Source organism: Equus caballus, chromosome 27 (genome assembly GCF_041296265.1).
Source record: "Equus caballus isolate H_3958 breed thoroughbred chromosome 27, TB-T2T, whole genome shotgun sequence".
Classification (NCBI taxonomy): domain Eukaryota; kingdom Metazoa; phylum Chordata; class Mammalia; order Perissodactyla; family Equidae; genus Equus; species Equus caballus.
In genome coordinates, this window is record NC_091710.1 from 22,644,017 (window position 1) to 22,671,959 (window position 27,943).

The 27,943-nt window shown below is 40.4% G+C and overlaps 1 protein-coding gene and 1 long non-coding RNA gene across 2 annotated transcripts; one reads left to right on the forward strand and one right to left on the reverse strand.

Moving 5' to 3' along the window:
- The first annotated feature begins 1,973 nt into the window (after nucleotides 1-1,973).
- On the forward strand, nucleotides 1,974-19,294 carry LOC106782662 (uncharacterized). The gene is made up of 4 exons (XR_002804325.2): nucleotides 1,974-2,171; nucleotides 2,580-2,693; nucleotides 13,701-13,946; nucleotides 16,495-19,294. It is a non-coding gene; the product is annotated as an uncharacterized lncRNA (long non-coding RNA).
- Nucleotides 19,295-21,344: 2,050 nt separating this feature from the next.
- Nucleotides 21,345-21,865, reverse strand: TCIM (transcriptional and immune response regulator). The gene has a single exon (XM_005606288.4). The coding sequence runs from the start codon at nucleotides 21,802-21,804 to the stop codon at nucleotides 21,484-21,486; it is 321 nt and encodes a 106-aa protein (XP_005606345.1). The 5' UTR covers nucleotides 21,805-21,865; the 3' UTR covers nucleotides 21,345-21,483.
- Nucleotides 21,866-27,943: the final 6,078 nt, after the last annotated feature.

Here is a 27,943-nt window from a genome sequence, read left to right on the forward strand (position 1 = left end):
GCTGAAGAGCAGTGAGACATGGCCTATTTACCTACCTTTCCTGATGCTTCTTTAGCATATCTGTAAGTTGAGAGGGAACGCACCGGATAAACCATGTGATACTTTCTAAGTTTAAAATTCTACAATTCTACAGCAGCATTATTCATAGTAACCAAAAGCTGGAAACAACCCAAATGTCCATTAAATGATGAATGGATAAATAAAATGTAGTATATCCATACAATGGAATATTATTGGCAATAAAAGGGAATAAAGTACTGATGCATACTATAACATGGATGAACCTCGAAAACATTATGCGAAGTGAAAGAAGCCAGACACAAAAGACCGCATGTGGTATATTTCCATTTCTACGACAATCCAAAGTAAGGAAACCCATAGACACAGAAAGTGGATTCATGGTTGCCAAGGGCTAGGAGAGCCGAGTGGGGAGGGAAAGGAGAGTGACTGATAAAGGGTGTGAAAGTTTTTTGAGAGGCGATGAAAATCTCCTAAAATTCATTGTGGTGATGGTTGTACAACTCTGTGAATATACTAAAGATCATGGAATTTATACCTTAAATCAGAGAATTGTATGTTATGTGAATTAGATTTCAATAATGCTGTTTTTTATCTATGATTTTTGTGTATAAATTAGAGGGAAAAACTCAGAGAACACATTGAATTAAGTAATATAGTAACAGCTCAGAAGAAGTGAATGTGATAAACTCATTTTCTAACAACATCCCTAACAACATCCATTAAAAGGGAAGATATCTTTGTTAACATTTTTATTTGTTGCATTTCAGTAATATACCCAATCTGGATTTAGGTATAATGCATCAGAGAATGAAAGAAAAAAAGCTCTTTGGGTCAGAAGATTAATTTTGCCATTTCTCCTTTTAACTCAAGTTCTAACAGTAAAATTGTTCTCATGATTGATGCTGTACATCATGGATAAATGAACAATTAAAATATATAGGCAATTCTTAAATTTGGTTTTTAAAAGTGGTTTTTTGTTTTTTTAAGGTGAAAACAATGTTACCTTAATCTTCTACTAAGGAGAAAAAAAAAGGACTCGTATTGAACTCCTGCTGTGCGCTAGACTCTGTACCAACCGAGTTTACAGATACCATCGGATTTATTCCTTACAGCAACTCTTAACAAAGGTAGATTATCCCAGTAACCCAGAGGAGTAAACTGATGCTTAAAATGGGTACATTATTTGCACAAAGGTACACAATAGTACGCAGTAGATTTGGATTTAATTCTAAGTCATTAAACTTTAAGAAAATAGAATGTAGAAATTGACTTGAGTTTCAACTATTTCTGTCTTCATTTCTACAATGACTCCATACATAGCGCATCAGATTTATTATAAACTCCCCGGCCTAGCAGTTGGTATCTCTGCTAATCTGGCCCTATTTCTTATTATCTTTCAGGATTTCAGTCCTAAGTTCTCAAACCCATTATGATATTTTCTTACTGTTCATCAGCTAGAATTTCCTTTTCACCTAAATAAGTTCTATCTTTCCTTAGTGGAAGGTCCTAGCTTGAAGTCAAGTTGATATCCTGACCTATCTGAACATGGTTGCTAAATGATGGGCAAGACCCTCAAGGATTAATTTTCCTGAACATTTGGGTCTAGAAGAGAGGAAGAACCAGAACAGGTGGGTCGAAGATAGTATTTGTCCCCCTTCTGGCCCCATGGACTGGTATTGAGCTCTACAAGAGAGGTCTGTAGACAGAAGCAATAAACAGCGCTTTTCTTGAGAAACCACAGGCCACAGGGCCCAAGAGTTCACCTGGATGTCCAAGTGCTACATTGTTAAAAGGGATAAGGTAGAGGCTGTTCTTCCCCTAACTATGCAGAGTGCAGCATGGGCCTGGCCCCAACAAGGCCTGCTGGAACTCAGCAACACTGTTTCAGCTTTCACCTGCAGTGGCTGCGTTTGAAACACCAGGAGGAAACACCCGCCCCTGCCCGCTGCCTCGCCCAAGAATGTGGACACAAGTGTTCTCACACAGAATGCCACTATAAGGGAGGAATGACCTCCCCTATGTGACCTCACAGGTGGCCAACATTAGCGAGAAATATGAAACGATGGACGTGAGAGACTACAGGGAGCACAGGTGAAACACGGCAGGTTCACAGAAACGTGTGACGTCGAAAGAGACCGAGTTCCCACAAGGTGAGAGGGCATAAGTCAGTCAAACTGAATTTATTATCGTCACTGTGACTCATCAGCATGCATGGGCTATAGATGACGGGAAAATTGAATTATAATTTGACTTGTCCACTCCACCAAATTTATCTGTCACGGTCCTCCATGTTCATCTCTTCTTCACCTTTTCTCTTTCTTTTGTGCAATTTTTTAAAGGTAAACATAAATTCATTGGGGCTAGTAGTCATACATGTTGCTCAAAATGCCTGGCTTCAGGATTGTTTACTCCAACCTTCAGTTTATGGTCACAGTTCACAGAAGCTAAGTTTCTTGCCTGAGTTAAATCGTATAGCTAAAGTTAGCTGGCCACTGTAATGGCATTCAGGCTCTCCTAACTGTTGGATCTTTCTTTTTCATTATTCTGCGTTCTCTTAGTTCACTATTTGTCCTGTCCACGTGGAACTGAAGTGCTAGTAAGCAGCAAAATGGCCACAAAGCAGCTAGTCTAATGGAAAAGGAAAGGTAATTCACATCGATTACCTACTACGGGTAAGAAACTATTCTAAGTAATTTGCCCATTTAACTTGCTTACTCTTTATAACAACTGTGGTATAGATGTTAATATCACTATTTTATGAATCCAGATCTGTCTGATTAAAATTCCTTGCTGAAGAAGCCACAAAGCATACCATGGGTCTTTGAATAATCAGGAGGCACTATGAACATAAATCCTTCTTGTGTCTGAGTTTCAGAGATGCGTAGATATCATCAAAGAAGTCTAAGTAGCAAAAATCTGTCAAGCGTCTCTCTGACGTGCATACTTCCCAAAGTAAACCCGATGGCTAGTAAGATTTGACTGGAGATTTTGCCAAGAGATTGGGAGGAACCCAAAAAAAGACAGTGTGAAGAATTCTTTAATTCCTTTCACATGCGCAGTTTCTGTGTTAGCAAGGGAGCAGCTTTGATCTAATGATCAGATAACCCAGGAAGTAGCTGGGAACTCTTCTAAAGATCCGTACCATCCTCAGGGCAGCACACAGGGCCTGTCTATTATTTTGATTCAAGAGAAAAGAGCAGCATGGGCTCTAGGCACTATTGAGTTCTTCAGCTTCCCATTTGAACAGGGCAGGAAGTAGCTAAAGATTAACAAAGTAAGCAAACTTGTTTGCTGTGTAAACCACCGGTAAGTTTGAGGCTAACTGCAGGAATTCTGAACCCTTAAGCTGTGTTGTGTGGTTTCCATAACAACTAATGACAGAAAATGAGGCAAACAGGCATGACTCATATGAAATGTTTCTGACCGGTTCTCAGAGGCCAAATTTGGTCATAGGGAGACCTTTGACGAATAGAGTCATCTCTGTCTTACAAATCACATTCAAAGGGCCAAGTGTTCCTCAGTAAGATCAGCTCTTTCCATGAGTGACCAAGGAGGCATATTCATTGATCTGTAGAGAACAATGAAGAGTCCCTGCTATTCACATATGGTTGCTCCCTCCGAAGACCCAACTGTCAAAGGGTATACTTTTGGGCATTGAACGTCCAAGTGTTACTGCTTGACCATAGGGTACATGGCGGCTGATGGGGGTCAGGGCCACAGCGAATTGGATGGTGAATTTTTGGGTGGGAGTCAGAGCTGCACCATGAGCCAGATTTGCTTCTATTTGATCAGTGTGGCATTGGGTGTAAGGAAGACAATGAGGGTATCTGTTCTAGAGCTTACAAGAAAGTATGAGGCTCACCATCAGTCTGCATGTCACCTCCCCACCACTCCTATCCTCTAACTGCCACAAGTCATTGCTGAGGCCACCTCTCTGGCTTCATGCCCTGCTGACCTTTTTTGCTATATCCCAAGGTCTTTGCACAGCTACTCTCTCTTTGACATATTCTTTTCCCATTCTGCCCTTCTAGCCACTTCTTCCACATGATTGATTAAGGCTTCCCTTTATGCTCATTGCCAGCATTTTCTCTTATTCTCTCCACGTCTGCTCTTGCCCCTTATCTTACCTACTTTCCACTCAGCAACCACAGTGAGATTTTTAAAATATGGATCCATTTTGCCATCCTTCTCTTTGAAACACTGACTTTTGTTTGCTATAAGAATAAAATCCAAACAGCATGAGCGTGACCTAAGGCACCGGGCTTGCTCTCTACTCCTCTAAGCGACCAAGTCACCTCTCTTGTCTCAGGGCCTTTGCACATCCAGACCCTGCACACACCCAGGCTCTTTGCACACCCAAGCCCTTCTGCCTCTTCCTCCCACTCTTCACTTGCCTGAGACATCATTTTGATCTCACTTAACAAATATCTTTCTCACTAAGGACCGATGTAATTTAGATCTCCCTTGATATTCTCTGTCATAGCACCCTGTACTTCAGACCCATTACCACATTCTGAAATGACATGTTTCTTTATATTTGTGACTAATGTTTGTTCCTACAAACCCAGCTTTATACCCATAGCCTAAGACAGTATCTGACTACATATGTACTAATATGTAAGAACTGCATGTATATTAGTTAAACTGAGTTTGCTTCATCTCATTTAAACATTAAGGGGGAGGTGTAGGAAAGTGGAGTATTTATACTCCTGGGTACCGCTTGTCCTCAGATGGAGACTACAAAAGCACACCACGCAAAAGATATCCGTTATCTCACAATATCTGGAACCTGTTGAATCACGGAGAGGCTATTCAGGGAAGGTCCATGATGCAAGCCCTTTATCATCTTATGCACACAGGAAACGGCCACACTTGTTCTGGCTAGCCCTGGTTTTGAATCATTTCCTGCTAGCTTCGGAGACGCCTTGAGTGCAGTATCAGACTTACTTGGGAGGGATCTCAGCCATGAGCAGCTTGGTGTGGCTCTGTGATGTCAGTCCTGCATTGCAGAGAGGACCTCCACGATCCCAGTGCATTTCTCAGGGAAGCCCTGGGACTGGCAATGGGTGAGTCAGTTTGAGACTGACTCCAACAGTGCCAAAGAAAGGATCTTTGAAAAATATTTTGCATGGTATCAAACTGCCTTTTTCTCCCCCCTAGAGCAATGGTAATATTACAAAAAAAGTTTAGAAGAAATTTTAATAATAGTAAAAGAAGAAAATTGAAGTATTTGGAACTTGAGAAGTTGGTTGTTTCTGTTCCAATGTCTTCAAATTTAAATCAGGACAAGGGATTGGGAGCAGGAAGGGTGGAAATTGTTGAACAAGTGCTCATTCACTCATTTATTGGAGAACGAGCCTCCGAAACAGGTGAAAGTCTCTCTATTATTTAAATAAGGAAAGTGAAGCCGAGAGGTTAAATGACTTGTCCAATGTCACAGAACTAGTGAGTGACAGAGCCAGGATGGAAATTCAGAGTGTGGGCTCATGCAGAGTCCTGTTCTGCTCTGAGTGCCATGTTCTCAGGGGGATATAGGCTTCCATTTAACCAAAAGAAACAGTTTATTTACATATCCAATATAATCAAAATGTTGAGAAATAACATGGAAATGTTTTCCTTTCTAAAATATTAAGTTAGAATAGTTGGAATAAAGTGTGCAATTCTTTTTAATGGATGACAGGCTTTAGTATATATCTTATGAAATTGACATTTTTGTAACTCAAAAGTGGTTGAATGTTGGCAATTTCGAATTGCATTTGTCTTTGGATTGTCTCTCTCTCCTGACACCACTATGTTCTATCTCTATTTTTAGCACTTAGCACAAAGCCAATTACATAGTAGAAATCCAGTAAATATTTATTGAAGGATGAAAAAAGTAAAGTTGTATTATCCAAGATGCAGACATCCTTGCATGTTGCACTTTTTACCCAGAGACATAACATTTTAATAAACTAGATAGTAGCTTTCTAAAGGCATTTTGGTGCAGAGGAAAGTATGTGTGCTTTGGAGTCACGAAGACAAGTCGATGTTTGCTTCCCATGCTTGCTAGGTGAGACCTTGGGCAAGTTGCTCCTCTGTGGTCCCAAGTTTCCTCATTTGTAAAATGGGAATGACAATAGATACCTACAAGGATTATTCTGAGGATGGAATAAGATTCCATTTCTACTGAGCCAATTTTACAGTAGGCACTCAGCAAATGTTATTCCTGGCTCATCTCCTATCTGAAATCACCGTTTAAAAATAATTTTACCACTGAATTCTTTAGAGAAAAACGTGGAGTCCTAAAAGCTTATTATTTATAACAGTGGCTTCAGCTAAGCCTTAGTGACCAAAATGATTAATAGGCAATGGAAACTTTTGAGTTATTTTCAAGGAATAATTCAAGTAAAAATATACAGGGAAGCAATGTTTCTCAAGTGTGAATTGTATGAATATCTTAATATACTAATACAGCATAGTAATGTCAAGAAATTCAAGAAAATAGAAATTCTACTTGCTTTCTTTGTGGGAGAGGTATCTTTGTAATAAGAAATTCTATTTTAATCCTGTGGAATGGTAAACTTCCTGTGTTCTAAGTTCATTATCATTGCTCCGCCCTGTGAAGATGATAATGGTCAGCAAAACAGAGCTATTTTGGTACCAAGTAAGGCTGCAAAATCTTCCTCATCAGCAAAATTGAAGGGCGAGGCAAGCAAAAAGCTTTTATGTTTGCAATTAAGTGACTTTTTTGATATTTAATGGAAAAAAAACAAAGCCTTTTGTTGATCTAAAACAATCTGATATTTTAGGGGAAAAGAGAATTCACATGGAAAAATGTCTTAGATTTTGTTTTCTTGCTATATCTGAAGATACATTCAGAGAAAAAATATATTTAATGTGTATTCACTATGGGGGAAGATTTTCAGATTATTTTGGCCCTTCTTTTCTTGAATGGAAATGCCTGGAATATTGTTTGTTTGTTTGTTTTTACTTTAGGCCAGAGAAATGAAGATCTTAATATGGCTTTAATTACTTGATTTTCTAGGGGTTAACATTGTGATTATTCACAGAGCTGAAATTCAGTACCTTCTGTCTCTGTTCATTTAGCACTCAACAAATATTTATTGATTTTTTACTATGTGCAAGGCAGAAGCCTGGGCTTTGTGGACTCGGTGTCCTACAAGAAAGAAAATGTCTTGCCCAAGGGGTTAACCTCCATAATATATAAAGAACTCACACAACTGAACAACAAAAAAATAATCTGATCAAAAAGTGAGCAGAGGATATGAACAGACATTTCTCCAAAGAAGATATATAGATGGTCAATAGGCACATGAAAAGATGCTCAACATCACTAATCATCAGGGAAATGCAAATCAAAACTACACTAAGATACCACCTAACACCCAATAAAATGGCTATAATCCCCAAGACAAAAAATAACAAATGTTGTAGAGGGTGTGGAGAAAAGGGAACCCTTATACACTGCTGGTGGGAATGCAAGCTGGTGCAACCACTGTGAAAAATAGTATGGAGATTCCTCAAAAAATCAAAAATAGCTATCCCATTACTATGTATTTATCCAAAGAACTTGAAATCAGCAATTCAAAGAGACCTATGCACCCTTATGTTCATTGCAGCGTTATTCACAACAACCAAGACATGGAAGCAACCTAAGTGCCCATCGACTGATGAGTTGGTAAAGAAGATATATACACACACACAATGGTATACTACTCAGCCATAAAAAAGGACAAAATCGTCCTATTTGCAACGACATGGATGGACCTTGAGGGTATTACATTAAGTGAAATAAGCCAGACAGAGAAAGGCAAACATCATGTGATCTCACTCATTTGTGGAAGATAAACAAACACACAGACAAAGAGAACAGTTCAGTGGTTACCAGGGGGAAGGGGACTGGGGGTGGGCACAAAAGATAAAGGTAAGCACTTATATGGTGACAGACAAATAATAATGTACAACTGAAATTTCACAATGTTGTAAACTATTATGACCTCAATTAAAAAAAAAGTCTTACTGTCATTATGTTTATATTGCAGGTGACTATCCCCAACCTTATAACTATAATCCATGTTTTATTATAATTTCTGGAGACACAGTACTAAACTGATCTGGTCTGCTTACATCGAATAGGGGATACACACAGACATACACACATTTATTGCATATGCAATCATATTTCAAGTTCAACTCCAATTCAACTGTGCAACTATTTATTAAGGCTCAATTCTGTAACAGACACGATTCTGGAGTTTGGAGCAATTAGATCAAGTCCTTTCCTCAAGAAGCTAACAATTAGGGAAAATTGGAGGAAAAGACTTGGAGGGAAATACCACCAGGGAGTGCAGAAAAGAAAGCACTGATGAGCAAGCCGGAAGCTTAGGAACTACCTTCATAGGGCAGACAATTGACTTAGGCCATAAAAGATGATGCAGATTTGAATAAGTTGGGGAAAGGGTGTTCCAGGGAGGCAACAGTACTCTTGCTGTTCTATGCTGGCTTAGCAGACCAGAAGCATTGGCATTATTATCTGGGAGCTTGTTGGTAATGCACAGTCTCAGGCCATGCTGAGACCCCTGCAGTGTCCTGCATTTTAACGAGATTCCCAGGTGGTTTGTATGCATATCAAAGTTTGAGAAGCACTGGGCTAGAACACAGGAGCAGAGTGTGGGCCTGTAGGAAGACAGCAACCTGGGGCAATGTGATTGGAGCACAGAGCAGGGTATGGATGGCAGACTGGCTGGTCAGAGAGTGAGAAAAGGTTGTAGTGAAGTCAGTAATCTTCAATCAAACTGGGGCATGAACAAATTCCAGCCAATCAATACTTCCCCAGGCAGAATTAACGGCTTTCTCTTCTGAGTTACTGCTATCGTGTGATCCTGTGTATTTTTTTGTTGCTGTGCTTGCTGCCCTATGTTATAATAATTTGTTTATGTGTCTGCCCTCCTCCCCTCCTCCCTCCCTCAACCCAACCACTAATATTTTAAAACAGAACCTATTCATCTTTGCATCTCCTGAACCAAGAAATCATTGAACTGAACTAAGTCGTAGCTATGCAATCATTAAGAGTGAAGCCATAGCTTATTCCTAAGTTACTTATAGCTCAATATTGTAGCTAGACAAAGTCGTCAATCATTTATCTATTTGTTCATTTATTCAATAATTATTTACTGAATGCCAGGCATTTCTACCTTCCCTTTCTTGTGCCTGAGCATTTTTCCCTTCCACTGGCTCTTAGCATCCCCAGTCCCTAAGTCCGTTTCTCTGCTCTGAACAAAACATGGGATTATTGATTACATCATCAGCAACAAACTGCAGTTTAAGCACCTTCTCAATAGAAAATAAGACTTCCACTTCCACTGACTTATAAAGAGGTCACTGACGATTAAAGGCAGAACATGCCACTACTCATGGGTGGTGAAGACAATGTCTAGCTGTGCCTGGTATGAGTTAAAGCCTCAAAAAGCTTCCTAAGACATGAGTTCTGATCCAGGACAAGGACGAGTAGCACCTATATAAGCAGCAGTAAGGGTGAGGGCATTCCATGAAGACAGTGTGTCAAAGGGGAGTGAGGGGCATGCTTTAGAGCACTTTGCTGGTAGGAATTAATCTGGCCCATAATGGATGCTACATAAATGTTTTTTGATTGAGTCCACGTTATGGGTATGATGTTAAGAGAGACCGAATCGTAAAGTGTTTTGTATGCCAGGCTGAGGAAGTTGGACTAGATACTGGAGGCAGTGGGTAGGCTTTGAAAGCTTTGACTGGGGAAGTTGTGTGTGTGGACTGGCATTTTAGGAAGCTAAATCTAGCTTTAATGTAAATGACACATTGAAGGGCAAGAGGCAAAGGCCCTGAACTCCATCAACAGCAACAATCCTCAAGTGGACGGTGACAGAGGTCCAGGTAGGGTGACCATGGCACTGAGCAACAGGGTTTAAAAGAGCACTGCCTTAGGCTTAGTGTTCTTCTGGTAATTTCTTTATAAATTCAGGTGGGTCCTAACAAAAGGACAGAGGAACCACAGAAGCAGATGGCCTTCCTGAAACGTGTGCCAAAGGGATTCAACGTGTGTCTGAGGGATGAGGGTCTCCACCCATCGCGCAGCTCAGAGGCTCAAGGGCAGATCCCCAACATCATGCGTGTCCCTTCCTGAGCACTCCTGGTGCAGACTCCAAGTCTGACAAGGAAAATGTGCTGTGGTCATCACACCGGGAGAGAGCAGCTGCTCCAAGGTGGAGTCCATTGTCAGGCTCTCCCGGTAGACAAAAAGAGGAAAAGGGCTATCAAAGCATTTCCTGCCCGTGGGAGCCATGTGCTTCCATTAATTCTTTTCCCTGAGTCGGTCTGTCTCCCTCAGGCTAACATCTCTCAGCGTCCACTATCCCAGAGAACAGGACAGGCATTTTTAGCAGTTAATTTTATACTCTTTCCAAACAGTGTGGTTTTTAACGAGAGGAACTAGCTCAGATGTTTGGTGATATGTACTCCTATATTTCATGAGGAATGAAAGAGTGTGGCTAGGGCAGTTATGATTTTTCTGAATTCTGCTTATACCCATCAACCACTTTGGCCCCGTGATTGGTAAAGGAGAGAACAGTGAAGTTTCTGCTTATTCCAGACCTTCAAGGAATTACAGAAAAACAGCAATGAACAGTCTCTGAGTCTCACATTGGTAAAATTCACACCTTATGGAGGAAGTTAGCTAACCATGAAAGTCAGTGAAAAAGTATTTCTAAATGAATATCTGAGTTTTGTGAACCAAATTAACCAGCCATGGGAGAACTAAAAGAGTATTTCCAAATGAGTGGCTGAGTTTTGTGAACTAGTCCGGGTGTGATCTCAGAGAAGCAGTCCTGGAGTAGGACTATCATTAATAAGGTAAAGTGTAGTTTCTGATACACACCCCTGTTCTGGAAAGGATAACGTTACAAAGAAGGTAGATGGTGAGCGTGGTGTGTACAAATATGGGAGACAGAAAGAATGGTGGAATTTGACAAATAGTTATCTAGCTCTTTCATAATCAGAGCCTCTAAGTGCGAATATGGTAGATTATAAAAAATAGTAGGGAATAATCAAGATGCCCTGATCAACAGCCTGCCAATCACCAGGCATGTGAGTGAGGCCATCCTACATCATGTAGCCCTCAGGTGACCTGCCAGATGACCACAGATGTATGAGAGAACCCAACAGAGGACAGCTGAGTTGGCCCAGACCAGAAGAATCCCCAAACTGCCCCAGAGAATCATGAGCCAAATGGAGTAGTTGTCATTTTAAGTCACTAAATTTTGGGAAGGTTTTGCAGGGGAGGAAGAACCGTTCCTCTATCCTCTTGGTGCTTCTGGCTGGCCTAAGAATTAAACTGACATGAGACAGAATAATAAGAGAAAATCAAACAAAGTGTAATAACACATGTACATGGGAGAAACACAGGAAAACTGAGTAACTCGCTGAAATGGCCAAAGCCACCACCTTAAATACCATCTTCAGCCAAAGACAAAGAAGGATGTTGAGGGTAGTGGTTTGAGACTTCAAAGGGGAGGCAGGCAATTGACATGGAGATGGAAAAGCAAATGTTGACTATGCCTTGCAAAGACAATCAGAGATGAAGAGGACTTTGATTAAAAAGCCCTGGTTGGGTTCCTCCCTATCTCACTTAGTTTATATTATACTATAGTTATGGTGAGAGCTCCTTTCTGGGACAGGCCTTCTATCTTAAATTCCTTTAGGCAGTTAGGGGGAAGGTCAGAGTTTCCTTCAGAGTCTCTTGTCTTTAAAAATGATCAAGCCAAAGAGACACATTTTGGGGTGGCCAATTCTGATTCCTCACCGTTTGTTACGCAGCAAAAGCTAAAGGTTGCTGTGGTCTGTCAGGAAGAGGTGTCTGCCGTGGGACTAGTTCTTCAAACCTTACCTAAGTAAGCCAGGGTAAAATTATCCTCAAGCCACTGCCTCCCCCTTTGCTTTCACTTATAATTTGTCCTCCTGCTTGGCAGGTAAATTTCTCCATAAATGAATAAATTAGTGGTCCTTGTTTATATTGCAGACTGTGATTTTGTGAAGGTGAGCAAGTCTTTCTAAGTTTCTCAACCTTAGAGCCCACAATCTTGAATTCCCAGTCTTTCTTAGTTGAGGAACAGAATTTTAGGCAGTAATGCATCCAGCATGTCCTTGTCTTGCCCAAGCAACCAGCTCTGTCTCATTTGTCTAGAACTTTTACAAACCTGACGGCAACATTTGGCTTTTAAAGTTGAAAGAGAAAAACTAATCAGTTTCCTCTATCAGATTCAAAATAAGAAAAAACTAGAAAAGAATAAAGATTCACTGAAATAGATGTGAAATCTAATCAATGGGATACAGGATCCCAGTTTTAACATCTTTCAATGATGATGGAGAATCCATGTGCCGGGCTATGTAATCATGGAAGACTCACATGATCTTCTGATCCCATAAGAATGGTGAAGGTGTAGATGTCGTTAACATCCAAATGCATGTGGAATAGAAGGATAATGCTAGTTCATGCCTCCTCCATGTGACCATGGTCAATCTTAAGTTAAAAACCAGACACTCAGATTGTCAATTTGCCTACATATTATCCCACTCTTGCTTGGCTGACTTATTTTAGTCAATTTATTTCATTAAATGATTGTTCGATGTCATTTTAATATGACCTTAATTGTTGGTTTGATATACATTTAGGTTGGGTTTTTTTTTCCAATTGAAATGAGATAATAGCCAATGGCATTTGGTTGCTAAAAACGTGTTGCAAGGCTTTATATGACAAATGTTCCCACACTTCTCAAGCACAGATTATGGAACTCTCTAAACCTGTTCCATTCACCCTGACATTCTTGCTATATAAGGTAAGATATATAGAATTACTTTTGTGATCAACACAGTCTTATTTTAGCTTGTATACCACTTGAAGCTTTTAAACTTTGCCAGTATTGTCCTTTTCCTTCTTCCCACTCACCCGAATGAAATGCCAGAGTTGCGGCAGTGACTGGTTATATTATGACTCTGAAGCTGGAAGGACAATAGGAGAAAACAATACTTTTCAGTCTTAGATCCATAACCAGAGATACAAACATCATGTCAAGAACAACAAAAGTAGACACTGCCAGCAAACTCAGTTCATAGATGTCCAGAGAACATGTTCACTTCCACAGAACATTTTGAAGCCATTCATGCGAGATGAAACGCAAACAGGGTGCTTAGTGGCAGAGACGCACCCTGGCAGAACGCCTTCTGCCCCCGATGCCTTCCACGTGAGCAATGGCCCACGCCAGGCTTCAGTTATTCAGCACTAATGGGTTGCTGTTGACTGAGCCCTCCTTTGAGATGCTGAGGAGACAAAAAGGATACGGATGGTGGCATGTTGATTTCAGAGATTAGTAAGTTGGTACGTCAAACAAATACCTTTGCTTACGTGAAGTGGGTATGTTCATACTCAACACTTGCTAAGTACCCACCCCATGTTAGGCTCTGTGCCAGAGCTTTGTAATGTTCAACCATGAGCAAAGCACCATCCCTGTCCCCAAGGCACTTAAATTCTGGCTATTTTCACACACATTACCTTACCTCACGCTTGTAACAATCAAGAGAAATAAGTATGCAGGTGTTGTGAGCTGAACTGTGCCCCCTCTGCATTCATATTTTGATGTACTAACCCCAAGGACCTCAGAATGTGACTGTATTTGAAGATAGAGCCTTCAAAGAGGTAACCGAGTGAAAATAAGGTCATTAGGATGGGTCCTAATCCACGATGACTGGTGTCCTTATAAGAAGAAGAGATTAAGACACAGAGAGGGAAGACCATGTGAGGACACAGAGGGAAGATGGCCATCCACGAGGCAGGAGAGAAGCCTCGGAAGAAACCAGTGCTGCCCACACCTTGAGCTTGAACTCCAGCCTCCAGAACTGTAAGGAAGTAAATTTCTGCTGTTTAAGCCCCTCAGTCTATGGTGTTTGGTTATGGTTGTCCTAGCAAAGTAATATGGGAGGTATCATCGTTCTTATTTTACAGCTGATAAAGTAAGGCTGAGAGAGATGAAATAATTTACTCAAAATTTACACATAATTAGTAAATGGATGAGGCAGGATTAGAATCCAGTTCTTTGCACACCCTGCACACTGCTCTGTTTCTTTCCACTGTCTACTGCAGGGCACATCCAACTGTCTAGCTACCTATCAGCCAAGGCCAGTGCTTGGAGAAATCGGGGAGCAGATGTTTTTCCTCAGGGCCGTGCCACCTGCAAATGTTTCCTCCTTCATCAATTTCAGGTGCCCCCTTATCCTCAGTTTCAATTTTCCTCTTCTGCCCACTCTCCCCTTATCATTAAAATCAGGTTATCTCAGTGGAGGGGACTTGCTGTTAGGAAGAAAGCGTTTTCTTAGGTGCTAATTCACTAATTTGTGTAAGTGATTGTTAGTGATTAGGGCCAAACTTTCCCTTTTAAAAGCCTAACTTTAAAAGAAGAGCTTGTCTGGACTAGGAAATGATTTCTCCAGGAGAGCAGGCAAGTGGTAAGTATATTTAGCCGGGAGAAAGGCCTTCCATCCATTTGAAAAATGTATTTTAATTGCTAAAACTACATGCCTCATGGGAGTTTAGCTAATGGTGATGAGGTAAGATTTTTTGGAACAGATGGAATTTATGAGCAAAATCAAAATAATGGCAATGATTGAATGAGAGATAACAGGAACAACATATTTCAGGATGAGATACTAGTTATACCTTGGGTTCACAGTTTGTTTACTCAAAAGTGTATAGAGGTCTGCAATGTGCCTGCAGAGACACGGATGAATGACAATGGGCCACGTCACCACACTGAGCACAGGGGATGACTTCAATCTAGGTCAGTGTTTCTCAATCTGACTTTGCAGCAAAATCACCTAGGGAATGGTTTCAGAACAGAGATAGCAGGTGACCAGCCCCGGAAATTCTGACTCAGTAAATCCAGGAGCTTGGATTTTAAAACGTCCCCCAGGAGATTCTGATAACAGGAGATTTGGAAACCAATCGCCCAGCTGGATGTGTTCTGCCGTCTCTGGCGGCGCAGATGCTCTTATAAATAGCGCCTCAGGTATCGTGGCTCCTATGACTCTGGCATCAGCAGGATTCTCCAACGTCTTTCAGATAATCAAACCTGGACACAGATGAGAAACATGACAAATTGCAGGAGCAAGGAGAAAAGGTAGTGGTGGGAAACAGAAGCTTTTCTCATGGTAAAACATATACGTATCAAAGAAGACAAATATCAGACTGAAACTCAAGGAAAAGAAATTCCAGAAAAGTGACAGAATCTATACACACTGCAGTTATTAAAATTCAAGAGAAATTATACTCTCCTCAAAATATGTCATTTTGGGGGTATGATATTGTTCTTTTGGCTGATGCAGTTTTTCCCTGAGCTCACATCTGTGCCAGTCTTCCTCTGTGTTGTACGTGGGTCACCACCATAGCGTGGCCACCGACGAGTGGCATAGGTCTGTGCCCAGGAACCGAACCCGGGATGCTGAACCTGAGTGTGCTGAATTTAACCACTAGGCAACGTGGTCAGCTCCTAGGGTATGATTTTAATTAATGACAATTAATATGGTAAGAAAAACTCTAGCTAATGCCATCAAATCAAATCCTTTTTAGTCTTATATTAAGAAGTACCACCAAAAGAAGATGTAACTGTCACATAGGGAATGGCTCCCTCACCCAGTGTCCTTCACAGTTAACTGCGGAGCTTTGCAAAAATACGCACTACTGGGCCCAATGCCCAGAGAGGTTGGGACGAGGAATCTATATTTTTAAAACTCCACAGGTGACTGTGATTCTCACCCATAGTGGAGATTGTCTCAGTGACTCTGCCATTGCTTAGATGTGGAAGAAATAGTCATAATATTAACAGCTGGCCCTGGCATGGGCACTCACCAACCAGAAAAAAGGCAGGCTGTTAAAAAACATAGATGGATATACAGAAAGTTATTTCCCTCACATTCTGCCTTCACCAACGATTATTAATGGCCAAACTTTTTTGTGTGTGCGACAAGATTGATCCTCAGCTAACATCTATTGCCAATCTTCCTTTTTTTGCTTGAGGAAGATTCATCCTGAGGTAACATCTGTGCCAATCTTCCTCTGTTTTGTATGTGGGATGCCACCACAGTGTGGCTTTATGAGTGGTGTGCAGGTCCATGCCCAGGATCTGAACTCCTGAACCCTAGGCTGCCAAAGTGGAGAGCATAAACTTAACCAGTATACTGCTGGGCCAGCCTCCAGTGACCCAACTTTTTAATTAGGCTTTTGTTTTATTTAAGAGAAATTCTTAAAATGGAATACCAACTGATCCTATTGATCCAGAAAGAAATTCTGTTATGTAAGTGGTACAGTTATTATTTCCCATTTATGTAGAATATGAGATCCAGAAAAGGTCGAAGACATTGTCCAGTCAGATCTGTTTTTCTTCTTCCTTACAGATGCAATCCAGAGATAAAAGAGGAATTCGCTTAAGGCAGAGTTGGGAAAAACCCAGAACTTCAGACTCAGTCTGGTGGTATTCGCTCAACACTATGCTTCTGCCCACAGATGAAGAAATGAAGGTTCAGGAAAACAAACTGCTGTGCCCCTTGTAGGACAATGTCTTTAGTGTATGTGTGTTGTGTGTGTGTGTGTGTGTGTGTGTATAAAGGGGAGGGTGGAAGAAAGTGGCTACAACAAAACTCTTCCGACTACTTGTCTTCTTTTTTTAAACCACTGTTAAACCTTATTGGGACAGGATATTTATTCTCAAAATTCGGAAAGTTAGTTTTGCCAATACGTAACTGAACCAAATCCACTGTCAATATGTACATACATTAAAATAAAACACATTTGTGTGTGTCTGTGATAACCGCTTAAAGTATCTGGAAACTTTGCAGAACAGTTATTTAAATGAAGAGAGAGCTTAGTAGTCATTTAATTATAATTTTTGTTAAATAGTGACTCATAAGTTTCAAGCATAGTCACAATTTCTTAAAAATTTAATGAGGGAATATATTAGTTTGTAGTTCCCCCAATCTGGCCTCCCAACACTTTTCTTGAAACGTCATCTCTAACCTGTGTTTCGTCTTCAGCTTCCATGTGGTTACTCATTTATTACTAAGTTGCAAAGTTCCTGTTTGACTTTTCACCTCAGGAGACCAATTGTGGGGCAATGGAGTTCCACGAGAAATCCCTATAGAATCTAACCGTGTGTCCAGGTGTGAGACAGTGCCTTACTTTTCAAGATATTAATCATATCTTTTCCTAGAGCCTGATACATAGTAGTTGAGAAGTAAATGTTCCTCCTCTATTTGAAGTCCTTAATAATTCTCTTTTACGTTCAGAGTAAGACTAATACACAACCTCTCCATTTAAGAACTGCTTGCCTTTCTAATTATTGCCCCCGAATGCTTAGGCCCTGAGCCGTATTGAACTGCTTGGAGATTCTCAAACAAGTGACATTCTTTCTTACCTCTTTGCCTTTGCAAATGCTACAACCAAACACTGGAGTGAAATTTTTCCTCTCCACTCTCCTGACTCTACTTTGAAACTTCTTTGTGGAATATTCTAGGATCTCTCCAGGTTGGGTTAGACTTCCTCCAATCCTCCTGGTACTCTCCAAACACGCACACACACACAGACCTGTGCTCCCATATCGTCTTGTTTAAACTCTAATCATACATGTCACTGAATTCTGTTCATTTTAAAATACTTTCTGGCTCCTCTGACAAGGAGAATAGGGATCCATTCTGGCCAAGCTGGCCCACACATAACGGTGCTTACTGTATTTACGTTACGTGAATGAATAGCTTGCACTCTACAACTCCTCAGGAGTGAGAAAGGGAGTTAACTGAGGTATACACCATTCCAGGGAACCCTTATGTGAAGTTTGGAAGGGTAGATGAGGTCCTCTGAAAGGCCACGCAATTCCTAGACCATGGCTTAATCATTTGTTTATTAGGAGGGCTTTCCAAGGGAACATGAGTTGCCTCTTCTGACTACTCTCTGACAATGGGAAAAAATATCAGCAGTCATCCAGCCTGGGCCCTTTCTCAGCAAATCCCATCTGTTGGAGACTCCTACAACTACAAACCTTCTTTTAATGTGGGTCAGGGCAACGAACTGGGCTGAGGGAATAGAATAATGAATCCATAGTTTCTGATTTCCCGCAATGAGCAAACCAAGTCCGAAAGCCTTAACTGACAACTTGGCAGAGACCTTAGATGTGGTCTTTTCTTCCAAGGTGTTAAGCCAGGTGTTACTTTAACTGCAGACTTGAGAGTCCACATCTGAGAAAACTTTGATACAATTAAAATGATGAAACTTAGAAGCTTTCCTCATGTCGTACCAGTGCAAAATCAATAGACAAACAGGCACAGATCAGATAAAAGTGATTTCTCAGAGGACATGGCTTCCTGTCTTTTTGACTTACTAGCATGTTAGTAATTGTTATTTTAAAGGAAAAAGAGAAGTTTAGTTTCTCGCAGAGAAGCTGTCTAACCTAGCGGGTAGGAATGAAGGTTTTGGAGCAAGCCTTTCTGGAGTTGATTCCTGGCTTCATCAGCTGGGTGTTATTGGGCAATTTGCTTCATCTCTCTGTGCTTCAGTTTCATTGCTATAGATACATAGGCACATGCATACATATACATGCTCTTATGTCACAGTACTAGTTAAATGATTTAATACACAAGAAACACCTGGAACATTGTCTGATGAATAGGAAACACTCAATGAAAGTTAGTTATTATTATGATCCTAATGAAACAAATATTATTAATGAGCTATGTCACCTTTGCTGTTTGTATTTCTCCCATTACAATGAAAGGTCTTGAGATACATTTGGCCACCCCTGTGCTGGAGAAGGATTTCTGAACTCAACTGATCCTACCTGTTCTAATGATGTTTACTTTCACCTCATATTAAATAATAAGAGCATTATGAAGTTAAAAATCATCCTTGTGCAATCACATTGATTGCAACTTTTGTTTTCCATGAAGGGGAAAGACAGCATGTTTGTGTAACAGTCTATTGGGAGTTATTACTCTCCACACTGTTGAGGACCATATCCCAATTGCTTTTTAATTTGCTTCCCGTGTTATGATCTTGCAATCAGTTTTCTTAGCAAGACAACTAAGGTAATATGTGCTAATGTGACAAGCGGAAAAGATACGCATTGTACTCTATTGAAAATAGAGGCAGAGTATATAGCTATTGAGTATGTTTAATAAATTCAAGCATTGAACTATGTTCAACGTCCAAGATGTGTTTAAAGTCTTTGAATAGAAAATAAGTTAAGCATTTTCATTGGACGCATGAAGTATGATAGCTATTCTGGAGAAATAAGTTGCTTTCTTCCCAAACCATTTATCAATGTCCTTTGGGGATTCCAGACAGAGAAAATGTGTCACTGACAGGCCCTATCAGAGGTAGGAGGCTCATTCCTAGCACCTGCAAAGAAGACTTTAGATCTTTAAGCAAGCTCAGGTTGCAAGGATGGAGAAATGGGGTCACGGAGCAGAAGCCCTCTTTACAAGCTTCACTTTGATAATCTCAAAACACCATCACCAGCTGAGCCTCCCACTGTCAAAACTCTGCCTCTTTTGCTCTTAATTTATTTTGGTGTCATAGATGACTTTGCAAATTTGATGGAAATTATAAATGCTCCTCCCAGAAAAATGCACACACACACACACACATACTGCAAAATTATGCACATTCACTTGTGGTTTCCGTGGATGCTCTGATGTAAAAATTCCTTCTTAATGGAGTGATTTTATATTATCTTCAGTAAATGAATATTTGAAAACAGATTTGACCACTTAATTTTCTTTTTAAAAATTTACTGTTTAAAATCCTGACTTCTAACTCTCCCAAAAGATTTTAGATCGCTCACTTCTTTTGTTTTACTATGATCAGCAGCTTCAGAAATCTTGGTAGAAGGTTCTGAAATGCTTGATTTCTAGGCAATTTTTTATTTCTTTCTGCTAGGAAAGTGCAGCAGGCATTGATGCACGCCTTCTTAAAAATATTTTATTATAGTTTTATGAGGAAATAAGCCAAAAGACTGTCATGTTATTCCCATATTGGTTTATATTCAATAAACATTGGTAACCCACAGAATCTTGATCATAATTCAGACTCTAACCCCAAAATATATTGTTTTGGGAAAAAATAAATGTACAAATATACACAGCTACTGTAGCCACAGAGGAAAAATTTCAAAAATATGGAGAGAAAATACTTTTTTAAAACTCACCCTCAATGGATACAGAAACAATAATGTTGATGAGTCAATTCATGAATTTCTATGTCTATATCTTATATTTCAAAGTTGGGAAAGAGAAATTGCCTAGATATTTTACATAAGAATTTGTTTTGAAAAGTCTGGCAATTATGTAAAGCTACTCTAAAGGCACCTTTCACTCTTAGAGTAAAATCCTTAGGAAAGTTTATAATATTTTATAATAAGAAGAATTTACCATCCTATTTTTTTCCTTTGAGACCAATCATCACAGACCAAGAGCAGCTAAGTTTATAATAATTTATTACGGTTGCATATCATTTGTTATGTATAATAAATTATAGAAACCATAACATCTTCATAAACCATTTAGTGTATCATATTCATTTCCTAATGCTTACTGCAGTAACTGTAAGAAATTTAATTAGGTTATATTTTATCATTAGTTAGAAGATAAAAAATTTATAAAATTTTTTCACAGTACTTCAGATTTATAAAGGACCCCATTATTTCAAATTTTGTGTAACCAGTTTGAAATGTATAAAAACCCTTTACAAACCAGAAGGTGGCGTACGGTTTTACTGAGCTGCTGAAAGTATTGCAGTTTCTTGAATTTGTTCTTACACTCATGTGGTGCACTTTTTCAGGCATTGTAATAAATGCAAATAAATAATCAATTACTTATTTCTAAAAATCTATACCAATAGACAACATTGAAGCTTGGCCACATTCAAATAAGAGTTCCGTAAACAGTTGGAGCATAGTATTCTCTCTCGGTGTCCCCCTCTCCCTCCTCCCTCCCTCTACTGAGTTTGATTAAGGAAAAGAAGTTCAGGTTGAATTTAAGTCCCAGGGCCAGACAAAGACCCTGGCTACAATCTTCCCCAGCCGTCTGTTATCTTCGGTTTCAGTTCTCATTACATCTGTCCAGACTCTTCTCCTGACACCAGCATCAGTCCTTTCCCACAGGAAGAGCTTTCAAATCCTTGCTGAAAGCATTTTCTTCTCCACTGTAACAGCACAGGCATGAAATTAGCTGGAGACCTGGGAACTAGTTTCTTCTGTTCCTTTCCAGCCTCCAGAGTCCCGACGGAACAGAAGCTCGCAAGGCAGCAACAAAATGCTGCATGTGTTTGGGTCTCACAGACTCACTTGGTCTTTAAATGTCCACTCTTGGATAACGTCCTTATCCACTCTCTTGGCCTCAGTGAACTTTGATGGAATATTTCCGCAGTTTGAGGAACTGGAAAAGCTTGTCTTTCGTCCTCTTCTTCAGGGCCATCAGGGCTCGTGTTTTCTCCTCCAAATCTTGATCTATGGCAAAAATGATCTTTGCTCTCTCCTCTGCTTTCTTGTCCCCAGAGTTTTTGAAGAGCCTCTGTAGGGATTCCTGGTCTATATTTTCAAAGATGTTGCCCACGGCTTTCTTCCTCGAGGCTGTGTCGAAATGATAGCCATGGATGGATGGACTCACTCGCAGCGAGGTGGACATGGTGACGGCTTGGCGGCTGGGCTTGGCTTTCATCGATGGGAGATCTTCAGGAATTCAGCTCTGGATCTCCAGAGTCTGTAGCAAACTCATTCCGGGACTGCTATTTAAAGCGTGAACAAAGGCTCCTGGCTCAAATTACACTGGTGACATCAGAGTGATCTCAAGGAAGAATAATCCCAGAAAAGTTTAACAGTTGAATTGCCAATATCCTGTTCTTGTGCAAAATGTGACGGAAAGCTGTGTTTGGTAAGGCGGCAGGGATGTGGGGATTTCTTTTTACCTCATTTGTGGCCAAAACATTACAGAGACTTGGGACCCTCTTTAAAAAACAGCTGAAACCAGGAAAGTACAAAGATAAGACACAAACAAGGTAGCCTAAACTCTTGAAATCTTTCCAAACAGCAAAACAAAGCGTTCTGCTAACTGCGGGAGAGTTTTAATTTCCAGAGAAGTCATTACAGTGTACTCCAGATGTTTGGCAGCCCACACCAGTGCCCTTTGGACGTCCCTATCCAGGAAAACTCCAGAGCTGTTAAGGGAAAGCTTAACAATCACGGATGTCAATTTCGAGGAAACCTGATTGTGGAAAGGGAGTTTACCTACAAAACGCTGACATGACACTGCCGGAAACTGTCACCTTTCAGAGACTGTGTATAGTGTATAGTGCTAATCTATAATCATTGAATAAAATTATAATTTAATAATAATAATAATAGACAATATCTCCTTAGGCTTCCGTATTTATCAACAACAATACTATCAAAAAAGTGGGGAGAAAAAGTTAATCAGCTGCTTTATGTACATAGTATTCAAAAGGAATGAGTTGACTTTTTTGTTTAACATTGATTTTGGCATCACGCAGACATAGAGCAATCAATATCTTCATTGGAAGGATTTAAATTTGTTCTTCCCAACTTCCACAATATTCAGCCAGCCAGTGTCCCTACTGATGTATAGAGCACTTACATTCAACCAAATGATGTATGTCAACTTCACAGGGCCCCAGAGATTTCTCTTTATGGCCCTTCCACCTGGTCCACTTTCTAGTACGCTAAGAACAGGGATGTCTCCAGTGCTCCAAAGGCTGGTCTTCATTTTCCTTCATCTAGTCAAGCCAGATCTAGAAAACGCACAAAAGGAGAGAGAGTGGGGAAGGTACCTCACTAGGAAATTGAGGTGGAGACTCTTCTTGTATATTCATTGATTTAGTCACTCATTTATTCGATCAGTTTTTGTTAAAGGTCTACTTTTAGCTAGGACATTTTTAGGTATTGGAAATATAACAGTAAACCAGACCCAAACCAAACAGCAAAAGAAATCCCTGCCTTACCTTAATGTAGCTTACGTTCCACCGGGAAATCGGCAACAGAACAATGGGCATTTATAATACAGATCGTGTCAGAAAGTAATACCTATGATGGATGAAAATGAAGCAGAGTTGTACAGGAGGAGAAGGGGAGGGTTGAAATTAACCTAGGATATTCAAGAGCCACTTCTTTTAATGTGACATTGTGCAAAGACCTGAAGGAGGTGAGGCAGTAAGCTGTGTCAATGTTTAGAGGAAGGGTGCCATAGGCGAAGGGAACAGCAAGTGTAGAGGCCTGAAGCTAAGAGTATGCATGGAGTGTGTGAAGAAGAGCCAGGAGGTCAGTGTGCTTGGAGCAGAGCCAGGGAGAGTGGGAGGAAGTGAGGCCAGGGTGAGAGGGCAGTGGGAAGAGGGCGGGGCCAGGTTGAGCACACCTGTAGGCTTTGTCATGGATTCAGCTTTTACTCTGTAGAAGATAGGTAGTCTTTGGGGAATTTGGAGCAGAGAAATGGCAAGATTTTATTTATAATTTTAAAAAATAGCTGTCATTTCTTAGTAGAGAATAGACTTTGGGGAGGCAAGCAGGGCATGGGGAGCAAAAAGACTGGGTAGGAGACTTTTAGAGGAGTCCGGGCAAGAGATGATGAGGGCCGGGAAGGAAGTCGTCGCACAGGTGGGAAGAACTGGGCGGATTCTGGGCATGTTGAGAAGGTTACGTCAAAAGGATTGCTGAAGGCTCCCATGTGAGGAATGAAGGACAGACGGGAGCCCAGCATGCTCTCCTTCCTGAAGGATGCTGCCTTGAAAGGCATTTCTAGGTGAGCTGGTGTTCAACTCACCAAACATGGCAGCTGATGCTTGTTCCAGTTTTTCCATGGAAGACCCTATGTCCTGTGACTATGACTATGGATTTACTGGCATGTATGGCATGTCTTGCGGCAGCCCATCTCCCTCACTACTAGGAAAAACTATTAGGGGCCAGCCCAGTGGCATATTGGTTAAGTTCGCGCACTCTGCTTCAGTGGCCCAGGATTTGTGGGTTTGGATCCCGGGCACGGACCTATACATGCTCATCAAGCCATTCTGTGGCAGTGTCCCATATACAAAATAGAGGAAGATTGGCACATTTAGCTCAGCAGTGATCTTCCTCAAGCAAAAAGAGGAAGATTGGCAACAGGTGTTAGCTCAGGGTCAATCTTCCTCACACAAAAAAATTAAAAAATAGTTATCATATCAATAAGTATTTTTACTGAGTTTTTATCAAGTGCCAAGAAATTGGCATAATCCATCTTAGTTGCTGTCATTCCTCAAAGCTTTGTCAACTTTCTCATGCTATGGTTCTTTCTTGAGACGATTCCTATATAACTCATGCTTTTTATCCCCTATTCATTAATTACTCCTAAGTTTTGATTCCCAGTCTATCCTTGTGCTGTGAGGTATATATTCATTTATTTAACTAATCAATACATATATAAATATGATATATGTATTTATACTATATATAAATATGATATAAATATTTGCTCAGTTATAAAAGCCAGAAACCCAGCTACAATCTTTGATATCCTTGATATCTCCTTCTCTTCCTCCTCCATCTGAGTTTATCCCCTCCGTATATCTACCACTGACTTTTGTCAAGTCTGTCTACAAAATGTTTCTCGGCTCTATCCGCTCTCTCTCCATTCTTACTGACACTGTTTAGGCAAGCCTCCATGTGGTGGATGCTGCGATGCACAACCTGGAACTCTGTTTAAGATTTCCCCAGATGCTCAGCTGTCAGCCCCCTTCAGGGACTGCCACTACTGAAGAAGCTGGCCCCACTTCCTGCTGCAGCGGTATCTAGTGACTGATGGACACAAGGGTGTAAAACCCCACTCTTCTCCTCCCAAATCTGAAGGGCCATGGACACTTCAGAGCATCCTTTACTGTCAGCTGAGACTTCCCTCTGCCCAATCCTGTCCATCTCCCATCTGCAGGCATTGATGCCAAGAGCACTCCATGATCAATCACCCGCCTGCTGACCTCCTTCTTGGAGTTTGCTTCCTTGGGAGCCCACATTGTGACACTCCATCTTCTCTCACCAAGCCTGTGACCAAGGCTCTTTCCTGGCATTCCCTGTTCTCCTCTCGCCCCCCATTCTCTACACAGCACCCAGAGCAGTGCTTCCTAATAAGCAGTCTGATCAGACAGCTCTTGGTCCTGCTCTTAGGATAAGCGCCCCAATCCTAACATAACTTTTTAAGCACGACTTGCTCTGGTCCCTGATTGCTTCTGCAGCATCGTAATCCGCCACTCTCCACCCATGCCTTTGGGCCTTCAGTTCCTCGAGGGCACATGCTCATTCTGGCCATGGGTCTTTGCACAGACTTTTCCTCTTTCTGGAATGTTCTTCTCTAATTTTACCTCAGATAGGTAACTCCTACTTATTCATAAAATTTCAAATAAAGCTACTTGCCTAGTGAGGGCTTCTCTGATCCTTCTAGATTAGATCAAGTCTCCTTGCCAGGGTACCCTTTACTGTTTCTTAGCGGCACTTAACTACAGTTTTCAAACATACATTTATTTTTGTGATTACTCATTTAAAGTCTGTCTCCATCAAAAGCAGGGATCAAATCTACCCTTCTCGTTAATGCATCTACAGCTTCTGGTTCACTTAATGTGTTTTCATAAAGTGTTAAATAACAGTGTGTTCAATTCTATTTACTTCCCATAATGACCCTATGCAGTGGGAACTATTGCAATCCTCTTGTTACAGATAAGAGAACCGAGCCAATGACAGTTTACTCCCTGTTGAAGGCTAAATAATGGTCCCTTAAAGTGTCATGTTCTGATCCCTTGCACCTCTGAATATAGACAAAAAGGAACCTGATATTGCAAAAGGGGCTTACATGGCAAAAGGAATTTTCTAGGTGTAAATAAACTGAAGATCTTGAGACATGGAGATTATTTTGGATTATCTAGGTTGGCCCATGTAATCTTAAGAGTCCTTATTAGAGAGAAGCAGGAGTCAGAGGGGAAAGAAGATGCTAAACTGGTGGCTTTGAAGATGGAGGAAGGGGCCATGAGCCAAGGAATACAGGCAGCCTCTAGAAACTGGAAAAGGCAAAGAAACAGGTTGTCCCTTAGATCCTTCAGAAGGAATGAATCACTGCAGACCCGTTTAGACTTCGGGCCTCCTAAACTGTAAGATGAAGGATTTGTGTTATTTTAAGCCACTGCATTTGTGGTAATTTGTTGCAGTGGCAATAGGAAACTAACTCATCCTGCAAATCCTTCACCTACAATAAGAACTTGAAACCAGGGCTATTCAACTCCAAAGCCCATGCTTTTAGACTATACTGTGTTGCTCTGAAATCAGCTACAAGCTCTGCCTTCAAAAAGCCTGAAGAATGTTTCTCCATGACCTTGAGCAGCTCTCCTTGAGCACTGCCTGGAAGCATTCAGATGAATTTGAGAGATTAAGGCGTTTCAAAATTGTTTAGAGAACAAGACCATCCATGGGGAAATAATGTCAGCTTCTGTTTCCCAGAAATGTGACACAAGCCCTAAGGTTATGATTTGTTGATGCCCTTTGCCAAAGGTAACTCCATATGTGCTTACAAAACTTTTTATTGATGTCACCCTGTTTTTTCTCTTCTTTGTATAAAAACTTTAATGAATGATGTGGACAATGGGATCTGAAAAGATTCAAGATTCACAAATTGCTTGTCACAGGACCATATCATATAGGCAATTTACAGAATTTTTGCTTTCTGCAGTAGAGACAGGAAATAATGAAGGCTATTTAAAGAGGCAGCTTCTGGACTACTGTATTTTCTTCTGGGAACCAGTTTTCTGTTATTTTTTCATCATAGAAAGAGATTGAATGTCTGTTTGCCAGTAATAAATGTGGTTGGTTAGTTTTGTGTCTGACGAAGAAATTTAAGAAAACAAAGGGAAAGAAGAAAACTAACTTATTAAGTGACTTGCATACTTAGTTTTCTATACATATTATCTAAATTACTCGAGATAGATATTATTGACCTCCATTTTCAGCACAAATAAGAAATTAGGCTAAACAACCTGCCCAAGGGATGAACTTGAATTCATTTCCAGAGTTCTTTATTCCCCAAATCTCCTCTTGGAAGGTTTTCTGACGCTTTGCTGGGTTGCCTCCTCTTTAGTTTGCATCACCAGTACTCCAGTTTTACCTTTTTAGATGAAAAATTATGACACTTTAATTTGCATCTTTAAAGCACAAGAGATATAAAGGTACAGTGGCCAATAGATAGAACGCATCCCATGAATATTTATTCAATTATTACATGAATAAGTGAAAGAAAGTAAGCACACAGAATTTACGTCAATGCTGCCTTTGTGTACCAATTTATCTCCCTGGTAACTTCCTGAATATGAGTACAGAAGCCAGCCACAGCAAATTTATACCTTAAACTTCAACTGAATTATCCCTGGATATTTTCGTTTTAAAAAAACAAAAATTTTAGACTGCATTACAGTTTACAAAGTGCTTTCATATATATTATCTCGTTTGATTTTCACAACATCACTGGTATTACTGTCTTTATTTTACAGATGAGAAAACTGAGAATCACAGAAGTTAAGTTTCCCCAAAATATTGGAGCTAATTCAGTGACAGAGCTGGCCCTGGAACTCTCATTTTCTGATACTAAATTCTGTGTCTTTTTCTACCATTGCGTAGCTTCCTGATTATGCTCATTATTTATGTACTTATCTCCTATAGTTTGAAAATTCTACCACAACTCATTTTACTTTTCATGTATTTATTCACTGATTTATAGACCTGCTCTCGAATAAATTGTTGAATGCTTACTATGCATCAGATGCAATGCTATATGCTTGAGAGCA

Bases quoted from the DNA above. Each gene is read 5' to 3' on its own strand.
- TCIM (XM_005606288.4), bottom strand. From the start codon at position 21,804: ATGAAAGCCAAGCCCAGCCGCCAAGCCGTCACCATGTCCACCTCGCTG.